The 17,144-nt window shown below is 37.3% G+C and overlaps 2 protein-coding genes across 2 annotated transcripts; one reads left to right on the top strand and one right to left on the bottom strand.

Moving 5' to 3' along the window:
- The first annotated feature begins 10,611 nt into the window (after window positions 1–10,611).
- On the top strand, window positions 10,612–13,864 carry Cpr11A (Cuticular protein 11A). Its single transcript, XM_068303716.1, has 4 exons — window positions 10,612–10,674; window positions 12,767–12,978; window positions 13,198–13,377; window positions 13,439–13,864. The coding sequence occupies exons 1-4, from the start codon at window positions 10,663–10,665 to the stop codon at window positions 13,821–13,823; spliced, it is 789 nt and encodes a 262-aa protein (XP_068159817.1). The 5' UTR covers window positions 10,612–10,662; the 3' UTR covers window positions 13,824–13,864.
- Window positions 13,865–14,430: 566 nt separating this feature from the next.
- Mks1 (Meckel syndrome, type 1) lies at window positions 14,431–16,668 on the bottom strand. Its single transcript, XM_068300771.1, has 2 exons — window positions 15,583–16,668; window positions 14,431–15,519 (listed from the first exon to the last, which is right to left on the bottom strand). Exons 1-2 carry the CDS (start codon window positions 16,666–16,668, stop codon window positions 14,431–14,433), a joined length of 2,175 nt encoding a protein of 724 aa, XP_068156872.1.
- Window positions 16,669–17,144: the final 476 nt, after the last annotated feature.

The following is a 17,144-nucleotide window of genomic DNA, read 5'->3' as shown; positions in this document are numbered from 1 at the left end:
AATTAAAAACCAACAACAAAATGTTAAGTTATATTGTATAAAAACAAAAAGAGAGAAAAAAAATCCTAAATAAAAAACAAAACAAACAAAAAAAAATTGAAATAAAAACCAACAAAAAAAGAAAGAAAACTTTGACTAAATTCTTTAAAAATATTCAAACGTCTTCTTCCAATTCTATAATACCCTCTGCCAGGGTATCAAAAGGAAAGATTGGGGCTCATTCTTCTATAAATTCTAGATCCTTCATGATAATTCAATTCACTTTCTTATCAAATCGAAGGCATTTCGAGCAAATGACTCATTTCGATGAACGAATTCACTGAAAGACTGAAAAGTAGAAACATCGATGAGATATATCCATATGGGATATAGCAAATTCGGTGAAACTTTAAAAAATTGTATGAAATCAAAGATATGTATGGCTAAAAACCGAATTGCCTTTGATAGCAAAGTTTCTCGAGAAAGTGTAGCCTGCTTTTCAGCATGCCATTTAAAATGTAGGCAGGGGAAGAATTACTTATTTGTTTAGACGAATTAAATGATTTTCGCCCACACCGTTAATTGGCATGACGGAACACCCACATCTGGCTATCCATCATGGCCAAAATAATCGATGGCAATTGCTTAAATTGAACAAATTGATCATTTTGCTTCCGCGTTTGCTGCAAATCTTGCCAGAGCGTCAAGCCAATCAGCACCTTTCACCTAATTAATGAGTCTGTCCATTAATTTAACCAAAATGTATACAAATGATGCAATCAAACAGATTCGAGTCGTTGTTGATTGAAACCAAACTCATGACGCAATTAAAGTACATACATATCATAAAAACAAAATCCCAAAGTTGGCTAAAAGTTGAAAACCCATTAGAAAAGAAAGAGTAAACATAACTCTATTAGATCTAGATCTACTTTGAAAAGTAAAAGAGTCAAGTAAACTGTACATATTTCAACCCAAACCCGTTGGGTCCCATATAGGACGCGTCGGCGTGAAGTGGGCAAGAGAGTTGAATGCCAAAAACCTCTTTTTGATCACAACTTTCAATATTCGAAACTTGAAAAATTTATGGGCTATGATTTAATTTATGAACTTCATTTTAAGACATTTATAACAATTTATCTGGATTTTGTTTATACCAAAAAAAAATCATACCCTTTAGCTATAAAAATTTGTTTCAAAATGGGCATATTTGTTGAGAGTAACTCATATTTGATAGAGACTCCATCTACAAGTTGATTTAGGATTGGTAATTGCCCATAAAGGTATGCAAAAAGCTGGAAAAGTAACTTTTAACATGAATTTTTAATAATGGAATTGCTCATCGCATACTTTAAGGGCAAAGTTCCTCCATTTATTATCCTTAGAGCCGCCAATGACTCGTCTATTTCCTCCTCGAAAACAATTTCTATTTCTGCTATGCCGTTGTAGTAAAGGGTATCCATTTGTCGTTCCAACTGTCTTAATCGTCTTATTAGCTTAGCTTGGCCTTTTGACCAATTCTTCTGTTGCTTTTGGTAAGATTAATTGGACTGCGAGAAGCTGTCAATTCATAAATTGCTGGGCCTAAGAGAAGCGGAAATGTTTTGATTTTGTTTTCTATTTGAGAACTGTTTAGAACGCAAATTCGGGCACCCACTCGATGCCATTAGGGGGGACATTTATTAATGTCGTGCGTAGATTTACTTGCCCTAAGGTGAGATTTTCATTCGATGCTCACTTAATTGATGGATGTTTCCCTACTTGTTCTCCCAGCCCCCTCTCTTAGATGAACAGCTGACACAATTATGGGTAATCAAATCATAGATAATTTATGATCGAATAATCGAATCGTGCACAAATTATAATGTTCGATCGGTTCATTAAACAAGACATGTGTAAAGCAAAAAACAGAAATAAATAACGTTAAGTTGGCAAAAACAACAAAATTATTAAACAAAAAAATGAGCTGCGCATGCGGCGCACGCGTTCCCACACACACACACACACACTCACACACACTCACACACATATAGACACATGAATATAGAGCTAATTTGTATTGGCGCATGTCTGTCTAACTGTACCTATGGCGCGCACGCGCTAATGCGCCCCTCCATTCAACTCTCTTTCTCTTTCACACACACACATAGACAACTTGAAAGCTTGATTGATAAACGACCCAATGAGACTTTGATATAGTAACACAGGTTTTGAGGTTAGGTTTGGGTCGCATAGGATGGAAAATGGCAGTTACGGATCTAGAGCTGTGAAATAGACGGAAGTTGACCCCTAAAGTATGCAATAGGTATGCAATCAAACATCGTTTTTGGACAATTTTGAAGTTACAAGGCTTACGAAAAGTTAACGAACCCATTGCATACTTCAAGGGGCAACGTTCTCCCATTTCACCCAAGAGAGAGAGAGAGAACAAAACAGTTCGATGTTTCTATTAAATCTTCTAGAATTCTAAAACTCTCCAATCGACTGTTTGTGTTCTATTTTCCATTGGGTCTAACAATAAGCCAACTCAAGTTGGGGAGGGCGTTGGATCGCCTGACTGTCTCCGAGCTCTGAGCACATGGTGACTCGGAGTTTTGGAGTCGCGCTGTCTGCGCTGTAAAACGAACAGAGAAACAACAAGTAGGAGGAAATAGAGCAAGTGTCTTGGGCATTTGAGGTGAATGTTAAATGATCCACATACATACATATACATACATACATACGCTTTGGTATTGGTTTCCGTATGGAAATATATGTGTGTGTGTGTGTATGTGTTTATGGAAATCGATGATTTGTTAAGTGCTCAACGGGGCGCTGTTAAAAGCGTATCGAATAGTTGTTGATGTATTATTTTATGGGGGAAACAACTAAAAAGGCTTTGGCTTTAACTCATTTTGACTGCATTTGCATGAATTTCGAGAATTTGTGTGGTGTCGTTCGTATTTTTTGTTGTATACTTTAAACCAGATCCATTAAAGTGTCTCTTTCATAAAATGTTTGAGTGTGTGTCTAGATGGATGGCCCCCCCCGCTCCCTACAGTTAATGCGATTATTAGCCAGGGATTGTTGAATTCAACCTGAATGGGCTATGGTCAACCGTTAGACTTAACGGTTAATAGAAAGTAGAATGGAAATCCATCACAGAACTGTGTCATAGACAAACTAACTAAGTAGTTACACTTTGGAATATTCAATTTGATTCAGTCGAAATGAAGTCCTTCATATCCCTAAAGAAAACTAACTAACTGTAGGGCATCAGGTGAGATGATAAGGCCGAACGATCGCACAGTTTTATGTTTTTGTGTGTTTTTTGAGTAGTCGCGTTCTATTTATAGAAAACTCAACTAACTAGCCATAACTTTTTTGTAGCTTTGTATATTTGTTCTTGTTGCCGGATTTGTTGGATATATATATATATGTATATATATGATTGTGTTGAGAGGTTTTTGCGGAAAACTCAAATAAATTATAATTTAATAAACGATACGTAAAATCGAATTTGATTGCTGTTGGAATTAATAGTTGAATCATTTAACAACTAAATATGTGTATGTGTGTGTGTGTGTGTGTGTGCGGTATAAAATTTTAATATAATTAGTATTCAAAATATAATGAAAAAACAAAACAAGAAATAAAAGACAAATCTCTAAGACAATAGAGCATTTTTATGGCCGTTTCTTCTCCCTTCTTTCTTACATTTTTATAGCCTGTTAATTTGGCTTTACGATCCCCCCTCTTCCCACCACCATCCCCATTGAATGCTGCAAAAAAAAAAAAAACTTAGGGGTTGGGGCTTGGGGCGATTATTTTTATTAGTCTGTTGCCATGTTAAGGAAGAAACCGCAAATCTGTATCGGTATCAAGTTTGGATTGCACCTGTTGTCACGCCTTAGTTCGTTCGTATTGGTCGGCCAGTCAGTTGGTCAGTTAGTCAGTTAGTCAGTCAGTCAGTCAGTCAGTTAGTTAGACAGTCTTGAATGGGGAAACGGTTAGAAATTTACGAGCTAAATTCAAACCAAAACTGGTCACTAAAATCACGAAAATGTTACTCGAACTCTTTACGCGTTTTTTTTCTCCCGTTTTTTGCTCGTTTTCGTGTGTGTGTGTGTGCGTGTGTGTGTGTATTGTGGGGTAAAAGCAAAACGTGTTTAGCTTTCTATTTAACTTATGCAAATTTTTTATTGATTATTTATTTGTAAGCCATAATAAATATAAGCAGCAGGGAGAAGAAAACAACAACAACAACAACAACAACTAAACCGAAAAAAAACTATGTAGAAAACAGCCATAAAAAGGAGCAAAAAAAAAAAATAGATTTTTTTGTATATATTTTTTTTTAAATCTTCATATGCATAACCGGTCAAAAAGAAAAAAAAAAGCAAAGAAAAAAAAAACAAGACCAGTCTCTGTTTCGGTTTTTAGATTCTAATTCTAAAATGGTTTTTTCATACTCTAGCTCCGCTCCGGGTATTCCGGGTATTCGAGTCACCCAGAAGGGAAAAGGAAGTAGCACTCTTCCACATGGAGGAAGGATCGAATTCGCCCCTTGATGTATCTATTTAGATCCTGATCATGGGCCATATCCCTACAAAAGTCACTTGAACAGCTGATTCCGTAAGCTAAAAACCAGAAAGTAGGAAGAAACTAAACCAACTTATAAAAGGGAGACCAACATTACAATTATTACTTAGTCGCTGCATACTTTAAGGGGTAGTGTTCCCTTATTATCCCTAGATGCACCATTCAAACAGTTACTTGTATAATTTTATGTCCAAGATAATGTTGTCCTTGCGATTCTTCTACATATCATGCGATCTTAATCATACAGAGTTGGTATTGCATACCTTAAGGGGCTAATATCTCCCAGTTGCTTATATAGAATTCATTCTATATCTCTCTCTCTGTCCAATCTGTTTCAATCTGTCTTCTGCTTAGAGAGTTCATCCACCTAATCGGCTTTTGAATATCTTTATCAACTTTAACCAAGTGGAAAAGAGTATAAATAATATCGGTTCATCGTATTTTGATTCCGGTATCGTTTGTTGTTATGTTATGATTCTTTTTCTTCGTCTTTTGTTCGATTATTTGGAGTATTTCCTTAAGCCAACTATAAAAAAAAGCTTTAGACAGTTATTATTTATGAACGAACTTAGTAACCAGTCGAGCAAAAAGGTCCGCAATACTCTTCACTCTCACACTTACTCCTACCACACACACACACACACACACACACACACAGACACAAATATGTTCTGCCTCATAATCAAAATGCAGTCATAAAATATCCATAATAATAACTAATTCAAATTAAATGATCCAAAAAAAACCAAAAAAATTGCATATTAACCGAACGACAAAAAATATGACAAAAACCAGAGGCGTCAAATTGAAATCGAAAATGGAATCGAATGGTTCACTCGAATCCAATTGATGGTGGGCTGGGGGCGGGGTAGCAGCAGGTGGTTGCGGGGGCTGGGCGTGACGGCGGAACGTGTCGGCACAGAAGCTGGGTGAAGGGAGCAGTGGACAAGTGGTAGTGGGGGTGGGCGGAGGCGGGGATCTGCCCCATGCAAATGAGTTTTGCTGATTGTGTTCTAGCTTTTGGCTTATGGGAAATTGATGCTGATTTAATATTTATCTATCCACGAGAGTGTGGGAAGATATATATCGGATTTATTCTGATTTATTATTCAAATTTTTTGAATTGTTGAGTAAGTTACTCGTGTTGTTGTTGTTGTTGCCCTGTTTACTTTTTAGTTCCTCACTTGATCAAGTGTTTGACATTTTCTTACTAAACAAATTTCAGTTGAATTTGTTTCTTTGTTGTGTCTGTGTTATTAAGGACTTTTCAGAGAAAACTTCACCGAGCGGTTAGAGTATCCTTACAGTTTGAAAATCCTCTGAGCTTAACACTTTATCCTGTTGTCCTTTTATCCTATTGTCTTTGCTTAAACTCGATTTTGGTTGTATTCTAACGGATCAGAATTCAGCATAAGAATGACATCATTATGAAAAGGGAATATATCATTTGAAAAATCTTGCTCCCTGAAGTATGCAATGAAGTTCGCTTTTGAAACCATTCTGGAATATGTGAAGCTTTCTCTAAGTAAAGAAAAGTTATGAAGAAAATTATTGAAAATAATGAATACTCTTTCAGTCTATTGCATACCTTAGGGGGGGCAACATCTCCCCATTGTGGGATAAAATATTCACTTAAAGATAAATCAAAGAAGGAAGGAAATTCTAAAACTAAAAGCAAATGATTAGTAAAAATTTAGATTTGATTTAAGTTCTTTCTGATGTTCTTGTTGTTGTTGTTGTTGTTATTCATGTTGCTGCATTTTCCGAATTGAATTATTGAGATTTTTTAATGGTTTGACATAAAAAAATTTAACTAAATGGCAATCAATATGCTTTTTAGACTTTCAATCAAGTTTCTAATTTATTGCATTTGATTTTTTAAGTGTTTCTGTTTCTTCGTTGTTTGTTTTTGTTGTTGTTATTGATGAGGATGGTTAGATGGTTCAGTTAAGTTAGTCATGGCTTACAAATATAACGCCTGATTTCATGCCAAACGAAACGAAATGCTTTGGGTTTGACGCAAATCCGTGGATTTAGTAAGTTTACATAAGTTTACAACAAAAAAAAAAAACAAGCGACTAGAAGAAGAATATTTTGTTATGGGTAAATAGTTTTTATTGTTGGAAATCTTGTTTCTCTGTTTCCTCATAATTGCTAATTTATTAGCCCCTCCCTCACCACCCTCTCTTCGTGTGTGTGTCTCTCTCTCTCTCTCTCTCTGATCTTTCTTTATTGTTTCGAGTTAAATTAATTCATAAAACAAAAAAAAACAAAATTTAAAAATAAATCGGCATTTATCAAAGAGTTGGGAAGCTGGGAATGGATGCGTATCAAGTCGTTGGGGGACTGTTAATTTGCAAAAAAATAACAACAACAACAACAAAATCGAAGCAAATAACCAAAAAACAAGAAGAAAAAACACTTTCTTTTCTTAAGCAAAGAGAGAAGAAACAAAAAATTAATTAAAATTGCAAATCATTTGTTCAATATGCCGAAAACAGAGCAATAATAATGTGATAATGATAATATTTGCATAGATCCTATGCAGGAGGGGCAAAGGGAGTGTCGTGGGGAGGGGGAATGGGAATATGCAAAAAGCTTTTACCAAGAAATTCAATTCCAATGAATTGGGAATGAACTAAAGTGCTTTCGATGACTCACTTCAGAGGCCTCTGGCCAGAAACTGGCCAAGAATCTGACATTGTAAACTCGTTTCGGGTTACAGGTTACAGATCCATTCCAAGCTGACCAATTGTAGTTCAAGACCAGCCAGTATCTAAGCCATCTATGACTGACTGACCGAGTTCGAAATGTGTCTCAGTTCCTTATCACATCTCCCATCACTCTAGTAATGTCAGACGAGATTATGATTATGATATTTTGGTTTTTTGGGGTGCGTTTAACTCTTTGTTCAGAAATGTTTTAAATGAAGAAATCAACACAAAAACCAAGGCAAAAGTCATCATCATGATCGTCTTAGTCGAAAATCTATGCATGACAAGCTGTTGAAAGGCCTCAAACCCCCCTCCAACCCACACCTTGCCCCTTTTAACGTTTTCATTAACTACGAATTACCTTTTTCGAAATAATTTGTCAAGAAACCGAAACCGAAACCAAAATGTTGTTGTTATTGTTGATTCTGAAAAATGAATGCCGTGCGGCAATCGTTTAAAAGTTATTAAGCATAAAACGTAAATTAAAAAGCATCATTAATGAATTTTCATTCGAGTCCGGTTAGCCAGCTAGATATGCAAAAAAAAGAAGATAAAGATATATATTCCTATATAAAAATAGGTGGGGTTAAAGGGAGCAGTGCCAAGGGGGGGGTTAATCATAAGGACTGAGGACCAACGACTGATGTTCTCTATCCGGCTACTCATTACGAACTTCAAGATATGGAAAAACGAAACGAAAATCTCCTAACGACATGACATGACGAAAGAGAGTCGAGCATGCTCCTTTTTATTGAGAAATCTAAAATATAAATTGGATCCTGAACCCGATCTAAAGTTTGCGAAAGATCATGTGAATTGGCCTTCCCAAAAGTGTCGAAACGTGCTGTGAACTGACGAATGTAATGTTGTCATGTATGCTGGAAATGGCTCTAGAGCATACGTCCGGCGTACTCGGAATTCAACTCCAAATACACCAAGACTAAAGACTGTAAAACATGGCGGATCCAGTGTCATGGTATGGGGCTGTTTCTCCTATTATGGGGTCGGTCCAAACGATTATGGATCGGCTTTGTTTATACGCTGAGGACAATAGGCCGCCAATATGGGTCTTTCAACAGGACAACGACCATAAGCACACCAGTAAGAAAGCCAAGCTGAGGTTTTCAATGGATTCTCTCAATGTAATGGAGTGCCCGGCACAGTCACCAGACCTAAGCCCCATGGAGAATCTTTGGTCTGGACATCAAAAAGGAAAGTAAACCTAACAAACTCTATGAAGACCTTGTTGACTCAATGCCAAGTCCTTGTGCAGCGGTTAGGAAATATGTGTTCTACGCTCAAAAACATATTAACATGTTCCTTGAACCTTAAAAACCTTAGCAAGTGATGCTATTTTTTGCAGCTGTATATATACATACATCTTGGCAGATCCATCATTAGTTTTTAAAAAGAAACAAACTAACTTTGAGCAATCTCTTTGTAAGTTTAAGTAGATTCGATTCATAAGGACTTTAGCTTCTTTCCTATTGAAATCGAAGGATATGATGTTTAACATTTAAAACTATCTTAATGCCCAATTTTTTAAAGATACTCCAACTTATAGCTTATGTTTCGTGATGTTTAGTATATCGATCTAAAGAATTTTCATATTTTTAGCCCACCCAAACTTTATTTCTATAGTTTTTTTTTTATAAATTATAGTTATAATAGAAAACAAATTGCAAAAATTAGACAAAATCATGTAAATATAGAGATTATCTAAAAGAAATCTGAAAATAAATAAATAAGAATCTGTTATTTGTTAATTAATGAGCAAAGTTTCGGTTTCGGATTCGATTTTGTATACAAGTATTCAAATTTCATACTAATTAAGTTTAATTTAATAGTTTTATTTTTGGAAACTGAATTCTAGATAATGTTCGATTTATAGTAGATTGATCATGATGTTGATTGAAATTTTGAGAATATTAAAGAAATTTGTCTACCTCTCTCTCTCTCTAGATGGGGGGAAAAAGGAAATTAATTTAGCTACTGAAATTTGGCAACATGACAAACGGCGAGAACTAACTAACTAAACCAACCACCTAACCACCTAACTAACTAACAAACCAACCGACTAACTAACAGTTTTAAATCAATGTTAAGCTATAGTGGCAAGTTGTGTTTCTTTTTCACTTAATAAGTCTTTGCCAGTTATGTTTATGTATGTTGATCCGATCCGTTCCAAGACGGCATTTTGATATATTTGATAAGACCAAACGGAACGACTAATTAAGCGAAGGTTGAACGAAACTTGCATTAACATATACATATGTATGTACACACTCCAAAACGTGTGTGTGTGTGTGTGTGTGTGTGTGTGTGTGTGTGGCTAGAGATCTTCTTCTTCTTCTTCTTCTTCTGCTTGCTGTGTGTGTGGCAAGAATGAAGCCATAATTTGATCAAATGTTTCTCTAGCCAAAACGCTGTCGGATCCATCGGATCCGATCCGATCGGTGTGATTATATCGATTTCACAGCAGCGCATGGAGCCACTTAAACTGGTCCCAAACCAAAAAATTGTCGCATATATTAACGCTCTGCCTCTCCTCTATGCATGTTTTTTAGTTCTCTTTCCTTCTACCCTTCTAGAGACTTTATCTAAATCTAAAAAAAAAAAAAAAAAAAAAATATTGTATGCTTTATAAAAAATTAACACACCAAAAAAAAAAAAAGAAGAAAAAAAACAAGAAGAGAAAAAAATCATTAAACGTGTATGCTAATTTGATGATGGCGGTTTTCTAAATTTGTTTTTAATTTTTTCTCTTATTTTTTTTTGCCCAGAAAACCAGATTTTGAGAAGCTCTCGAAAAGTATTGGACCCCCCCCAACCCATGAGCCATGCCCAAAATCGAAGCCAAGACCCAGACTAAGACCAAGACCAAGTTCAAGTTCTTGTGACAGAAACTCTTGGACACAATTTTTGAAAAGGTTAGAATCGATGATCTTGAAGAACTTCAAAGATTACCAAGATCATCCATTCCCTTGGCCCCAAGTTCAAGACCAAGTTACAAAGCTTGTAATCATCTTGAAGACGAAGACGATGATGATGATGATGATATGGAGTCTTCGTTCATGCCATTCCCTTAGCTTGACTTGGCTTAGCTTCGTGGCTTTTGCTGTCGCTGCCTCTGCCGCAGTCACTGTCGACGACAACTGCGGTTCGTTGTCCGGTCCGGTTCGTGGATAGCAAAATGATGATATATAAGGAAACAAGAAGTCGCTTGATTTGTATTTATTTGTTAGAATCTGTGCTTAACGCACCTCATCTCACACGCTAATCACAATCCATATTATATATATACATATCTATAATATCCCAAACGGACAGACTTCTCTATAGAGTCCTACAACAACAACAACAACAAAACAAAACACACACAACAAACATGAAGAGTTTTGTAAGTGAACACACACACACACACACACACAAATAAAAGTGCTAACAAAATATTAAAATTCAAATAAAGTTAATTTTAATTTTTTATGGTGATAATTGAGATAAACGAAAAAAAAGAAAGAAAGAAACACTGAACAAAAAGAAACCCCAAAAAAAGCCAAAAAACTGCAACAAGTGACAAAAGTGTGAATAAAAATTAAACATAAATTTTAAATGAAAAAAAAAATACTCAAAATGAAAACTAGTGAAAAAAAAAAAACAGAGAAAATTCCCTACATCCAATCAAATTATTATTTTAGAATTTAACAATTTCAATTACTAAATAGTCAAGTGATCCTTTGTCAAGAGTTCAAGTTATCCTTGTCTGGCCAGCACAGAAACTTTAATACTATAACTAAATTAACACCAACTAAACTCATTCATGGGCAAATTTTTTGTTTTATTTTTTTTTCGCTTAAGTTTTATTTGCCGGTATCAAATCAAGTTCTATAAACTCCATGAAAAATATATTTCAAGGAGATCAAATGAAATACAGTTCAATCGTTTTATGGCAGAGATCCTTTTCAGGCAAAAGCTCCTCAAGAGGTCCTTAGAAGTCCAAGTAATTTGGCAAAGACAAGTCAACAATCCAAGCCCAGATTTGATCATTTTTCGAGTTTCCTTTTTGCAATTTGTATCGAAATTCATTAAATTTTATCAAAATTCATCTCCAAACTTACAAATTTCATTAGAAGAAGAAGAACAAAAACTTAATTCGAATATTTATGGGAAAACATTAAATAATTAATAAATTCATTCGAATTCTTTTATTAAAAACCATTTAAATTTGTTGATATTCGATAAGTATCAAAAAATAAATTCTAAGTTCTTTGTTTTAAACAAATTCATTAGAATTCCAACAAATTAGTATATAAAAACCATTTAGAAGTTGTATCTAAATTAGAAATCAGAATTCAGAGACTTTTGATTCTAGACAGATCAGGTTGGCACGTTTTCTGATTTGCTCGATGAATATATTTTTTGAGAAATTTTGAGATGATGATCAGTGAATCTCTTTATGCCAGGTTTAGGCTTCTTTCTGCAGATGCAAAGGCTTTTCCTTTGTGGCTCTGAAATCTTTAATATTCAAGGACACATTCCTGTATCCTTTGAAGAAGTTTTCAATTTGATCTCAGCATTCGTTGAAATTTAGGATTTTTGAAGTCTTTCACGACGTCTTTTTATATCAAAGTGGTATGTTAAAGAAAGTTAATGAAATTTCGTTTCAAATGATATATCTTTTAGTTGAATCCGATAAAAATTAGATAGTTTTCAACACCCACTGAACTATGCTAGTAAATTGGGTCTAGAGGGAAACGAGCCAATTAAGACTGGGTAAATACCCTTAACAATTGTATTACTTACAAGATGAATTGTTCACAATCGAAATGTTGATTTCTGTTTCATAGCCAAACTCAAATCTAAGAAATCTCATCGAAACGGTTAGGACTGATTATGATGACGGCGCAAATCAAATAAATCAACTCGCATTAGCACCAAACAAAAACCAATACCAAAAGGAGAAGCAAACTTATGGCAACGACTTGTCGTTACCCTATACACTAAGAAAACAAGACTTGTAAATTAGTTTAAGAGTTGTTTTACTCAATTTAGTGGCTGCTATTAGTAGGTCTAGGTGGTCTGATTAGTTTACAGGGTATACATACATACGAAACTTGCCAGACAAAGAGACGCTGTGGCGACCACCCCTTCACCGGTCTTCACCCCCTGCCGACCCAGCGAAGGCAACAAAAAGCGCGCACATCTTTGATTAATTGCCATTAAATGCAAATGCAAATGACCAACGAGAGCCAACATGAAAAAAATGAAAACATTAAATGCAAAGCATTTTGACTTTGATTTATATACACTTGATATACTCCAACTGAAAGATCACGAACCGTTTGTGACATCTTCTGTTTGGAGGGCGAGGCAATCTTTTTGGGGTTTTCTGTTTCTATGTTTCTTCTATGTATCTTGAGTGACATCTTCGTTTCATTTTTGACTAATTTGGCAATTGTTTTGGTTCTCTTTTTGTATTTTGTTTCTTTTAGCTGCTTCTTTGCTTTGTGGCTTTGGCGGTGGCCGATGTCAAACATTTGACAGATCGTAATCTGGATCTATTTAAATATAATCCCAGCGATATTTATACACTGCCCGAGGATATTGATGATGATAAACCGGCCGTCCATTATAGCGGCGATGTGATGAAGGCCAAAACCGAGAAGCTTCAAAACTTTAATGCCGGCAAGAAATTCAAACTGGAGTGAGTTTATAAAGATTATATAAATATCTAACCTAAATACATATAAGTAGTAATATTGTCATCCGATCTTTATGAAATTTGGCACAGTTGTAATTAAGTGTTTTGAGTTAACAAGTCTTAAATATTTTGAGAATCGCTTGAAAATCAGAAAAGTTATTACCATTTTGTTATGTGTTTTTCACATTTTCGCAATTCTCTTTTGGTTTTCCATTTGAACAGATTGAAGACCCAAAATGGTATTGAGGTCAGCAGCGTGGGCAAACTGAAGGACGACAAGACATTCGTGGTGAGCGGCTCATACTCTTTCACTGGAGCCGATGGCAAGCGCTACAAGACCCGCTATACCGCCGATGAGTTTGGCTATCATCCCATTACCGAACTCGACCTGGACATTCCCGAGTAAGTCGAATCACCCAGCACCCAATTTGAGCCTTGTAATTGACTAGTGCGTGTCTTTTAGACCTCAACCCTTGGCTGCCGCTGGACAAAAACCCGCTGTCGATGCTAGCAGTCTATTGGGCAACAAGAATCGCTTCCAGTTTCTCAATCAGAATTTGAATCCCGAACAGGCTGGACCATTGCGTGGCAGTGGACAGAGCGGTGACGATTACAGCTATGTGCCCGAACAGGGTGGCGCCAATGGCAATTTGTTTGGAGCACCCTATGGTGGTGGTGCCGCCACTTTTGGTGCCCAGAGCGATTACTATGGCTCGGTTGGCTCTGGTAATCCATTTGGTCCCGGCAGCAGCGCCTATGGCTCGGCTGGCAATGGCAATGGCTATGATTATCAGCCACCTCAGGTGCCTTTGATTACCCCGTCACGTGAATACCTGCCCGTGGCTTAAGTTCACTTTACAACAAATCCACTCCCAATTTACCTCCAACCCCGCCCTCGTCCTTCCTTCGTCCTGGTGTAAATCCTCCTCCACCCCCCTTTTGAACCCCAAATATTTCCTACAGTTTTTGAACCCTAAGCTGCAAGTATTTAGTTTTAAGTGCTCCAATTCTCGAATTCTCCGTAAATAGCGCAATTATTATTATTTTGTTTAATAATTTTTTTTTTTTTTATAAATCATTTTTTAGTGTTATACACAAAAATATATACCCTATTATTAATATCTTTCGTCCTTCAACAAAACAAAACAAAAAAAGAATACTTAAAGAAAAAAACCAACACTCCCCCTCCCTTTCCACCACCCCAACCCCAACCCAAAAGAAACGACACAAAACGAATCTATGTATATACACTGAGTGATATTAGTAGTAAATAATAAAAATGGCTAAACTAACTTCAAAAAAAGGATGTTGTTGTTGTTTCAATGAGTCATTTCAGTTAACAGATCACTCAAATTCATTTCATTCAAACTTAAATTGTCTTGCGATTCATTTCCACTTTTATTCTTGAGGCTAAAAACAAATTATATTGCATACTTCTAGGGATAAATTGGGGGGCTATCGACCCAGGAGCGACTCCACTCGATCTCGGGCCTCAGTATAGGCGGCCATCACCTCATCGAGAGTGCTGGCCTTTCCCACTTCGGCTGACTCACTGTCACTCTCGAGCAGCTCATTCAACTGCCGCTCAGCCGGTTGACGTTGCTGCAGTTTCTGCAGACGAAGCGTCAAGAATCCTGTACTACGCATGGCCTGGCTTATGTCAGCATTCAAGCGATTGTGCAGACCGCCCTTCAAACGCAGATTGTTCGGATTGAAGTAGCCAACGAAATCGAAGAGTTTGCGGCCACCGATGAAATAGCGATTCAAGGCGTCCAACCAAGTGCCCAGGGGTCGCATGCATTGCAGACGAACTGCCAGGGGATTAAGCGGTAATGGGGTCACCAGAGAGAAGGCATAATGGGCATAGCCCTCACAGCGTTCCCTCTGCCAGCTGTCGATGCTAATCACCTCGAAATAGATGTGCAACAAATGCTCGGGATTGTGTTGTTCCTCGCACAAGAGACTCAGTTGCCAGCAGTGGGAGAGATGGGCTAATCTCTGATCGCCAGCCTGCATACATGTGGCTGTGGCGCCACGCAATGGGAATGGAACATTGGGGGAATCGAGAATAGTATTATCCGGCGGCTGGACATAGTAACGCACATGTATATTGGCATTTTCGAAGTGTTGAGCCTCACTCAATTCGAATATGAGCGAAATGCGCCGCATTCGTTTTGGTGGCAACTCAAAATGCAATAGATTACGCAATTCGTTGGCCAAATCTCGTTGTTGCTGATGATGATGAATCAAACGTCCTGTGGAGGCATCAGAGGGTAATTCGAAATCCACATCGGGGTTATCTTCTTGCTGTGAACTGGTTGTCGTTGTTGTCGTCGTCGTCGTCGTCACAGCAGTCGATGAACCAAAGTCCAAATCCAAGGGATTGACATTTTGAAAGCCATAGGCATAGAGCTGACTGCAATCATTGTCACGATTGATTTTAATCATATAATCCAAGTCATCGGCACTGAAATTGAAGTCCGGATAGACATAAAGCAAGCCCAATGAGGGTGAATACTTCAGAGTGAGCAGCAGAGTGTCCACCTAAAAAGAGATGAACAAGAGATAAAGACCATTTGCAATTGCCTGGAGTGTTATCGTATGTACCTGCAGTTCGGCATAGACATACATCAGTTGGAAGCCCTCCGCATGCAGTTGATGTGCCTCCTCGGGCAAGGCCTCTTCGCCATCGGCATCGATCAGAGTGTGAATGAGACAGGTGCGAGCCGCGAAATTGGGATCCTCCATGGTCTGGACACTAACCTGTGACATGGTTAACGATGAGAGACCCGCATTTTCAGATAAACTGGAGGTGGGCGTGGCATGGGTATTCCGTCGCCTTTTACTCTTACGTGGCTTACGGCGCACCCGTATATCCAATGACTCCTCATGGGCTTGGGAGTGAGCCAGCTCATGACGTTGTTGTAGCTCGATAATGTCTTGGGTCCAACGATGATAGCGACGCTGCAGGGGAGTGAAACAATTCCCCAGATCCGCGTATCGCTGCAGCTCCGAGCGACTGAAGTGTTTCTGTTGCCAGCCAATACGCAAATTGGCTGTGGCTCCATTGCATAACTCCTTGTTGAGATTGTAGAATATTTCATTGGCACCCTGTGGCGTGGTATTGGACTTTACTTCATCCATTCGATGTGATTGAGGATCCCGCTCTTGCTCCTCTTCCAACTCTTGTTGCTCGTCTTCTCCATACTCGTCCTCCTCCTCCTCCTCCAACTCCTCATGCAATTGCTCCATTTGGGAGCTGAAAACTGAAATGGAGTCCCCTTGCCGACGACTTCTTCCTTTGATCTTTCGGCTATTCCTTTGACTAAGATTACTGCTACTGCTGTAACCGCTGGCGGCTCGATTGCTACCCACCGAAGCCCAACTTGTGGAATAACCACTACCAGGATTATAATAGTTATAGTAGCCTTGCATGCCATAGCTAAACTCATCACTGTATGGCACATAGATAAAGCAGTCGGACCAATTGTCCTGACCGCCACCACTATCGTCCTGTCGCGAACTTGGCGATGACGACATTACAGGATAGTGATCACTGTGCGGAGCATGAGGCAATCCTCCGTTGTATTCGAATTTTGGCACAGGCAGCCATTCGCTCATGTGACGTAGTTTAATATCCAATTGGAAATCAGCCATACTGCCAATAATACGATATATTCCCGTTCGCTTCATAGTTGCTGGTTTTTGGTTACTAATTACTTTTGTTTTGTTTATTGTTTGTTTACTAATACGTTTTTGTTTACTTTTGTTTTCGGTTGTTATGGTAACTGTCAACAAAAAATACCGATTTCGGTATTTAATATACCGAAATATGAAACTATCGATAGGTTTTTACTGGCGGTTACTTTATTTCGAATTTGAATTCCATGGCAACACAAATTGTCTGCATACTTTTAGGCTCAACATTTTCATGTGCTTCAAATAAAAAGTTGACTTCGTTTTCACAACGAAACAATTAGTTTTCAATCAATAAGTTTGAATTCTTATTATATTTTTCAAATAATAGAAAAATTATGTTTCTCTGGGGGTTTTAAAAAGTTATTTTCTAAAACTTTTGACCATAAAACTTTATCAATCTTGTATCTAAAGATTAGTTATAGTTATTAACTTAACACAAAATACATTGCACATATTTGTAGTAACTTTTA

The sequence above is a fragment of the Drosophila tropicalis genome, unplaced genomic scaffold (assembly GCF_018151085.1).
Source record: "Drosophila tropicalis isolate 14030-0801.00 unplaced genomic scaffold, ASM1815108v1 contig_158, whole genome shotgun sequence".
In the NCBI taxonomy this organism is placed as follows: domain Eukaryota; kingdom Metazoa; phylum Arthropoda; class Insecta; order Diptera; family Drosophilidae; genus Drosophila; species Drosophila tropicalis.
This window is presented reverse-complemented; position numbering and strand designations above follow the sequence as displayed.

Excerpts from the sequence above, each read along its gene's own strand:
- Cpr11A (XM_068303716.1), top strand. Across the intron at positions 12,979-13,197 it reads GGCAAGAAATTCAAACTGGA|ATTGAAGACCCAAAATGGTA; the intron begins GTGAGTTTATAA and ends CCATTTGAACAG. Across the intron at positions 13,378-13,438 it reads CTCGACCTGGACATTCCCGA|ACCTCAACCCTTGGCTGCCG; the intron begins GTAAGTCGAATC and ends CGTGTCTTTTAG.
- Mks1 (XM_068300771.1), bottom strand. The coding sequence starts at position 16,668 with ATGAAGCGAACGGGAATATATCGTATTATTGGCAGTATGGCTGATTTC. Across the intron at positions 15,520-15,582 it reads ATGTCTATGCCGAACTGCAG|GTGGACACTCTGCTGCTCAC; the intron begins GTACATACGATA and ends ATCTCTTTTTAG.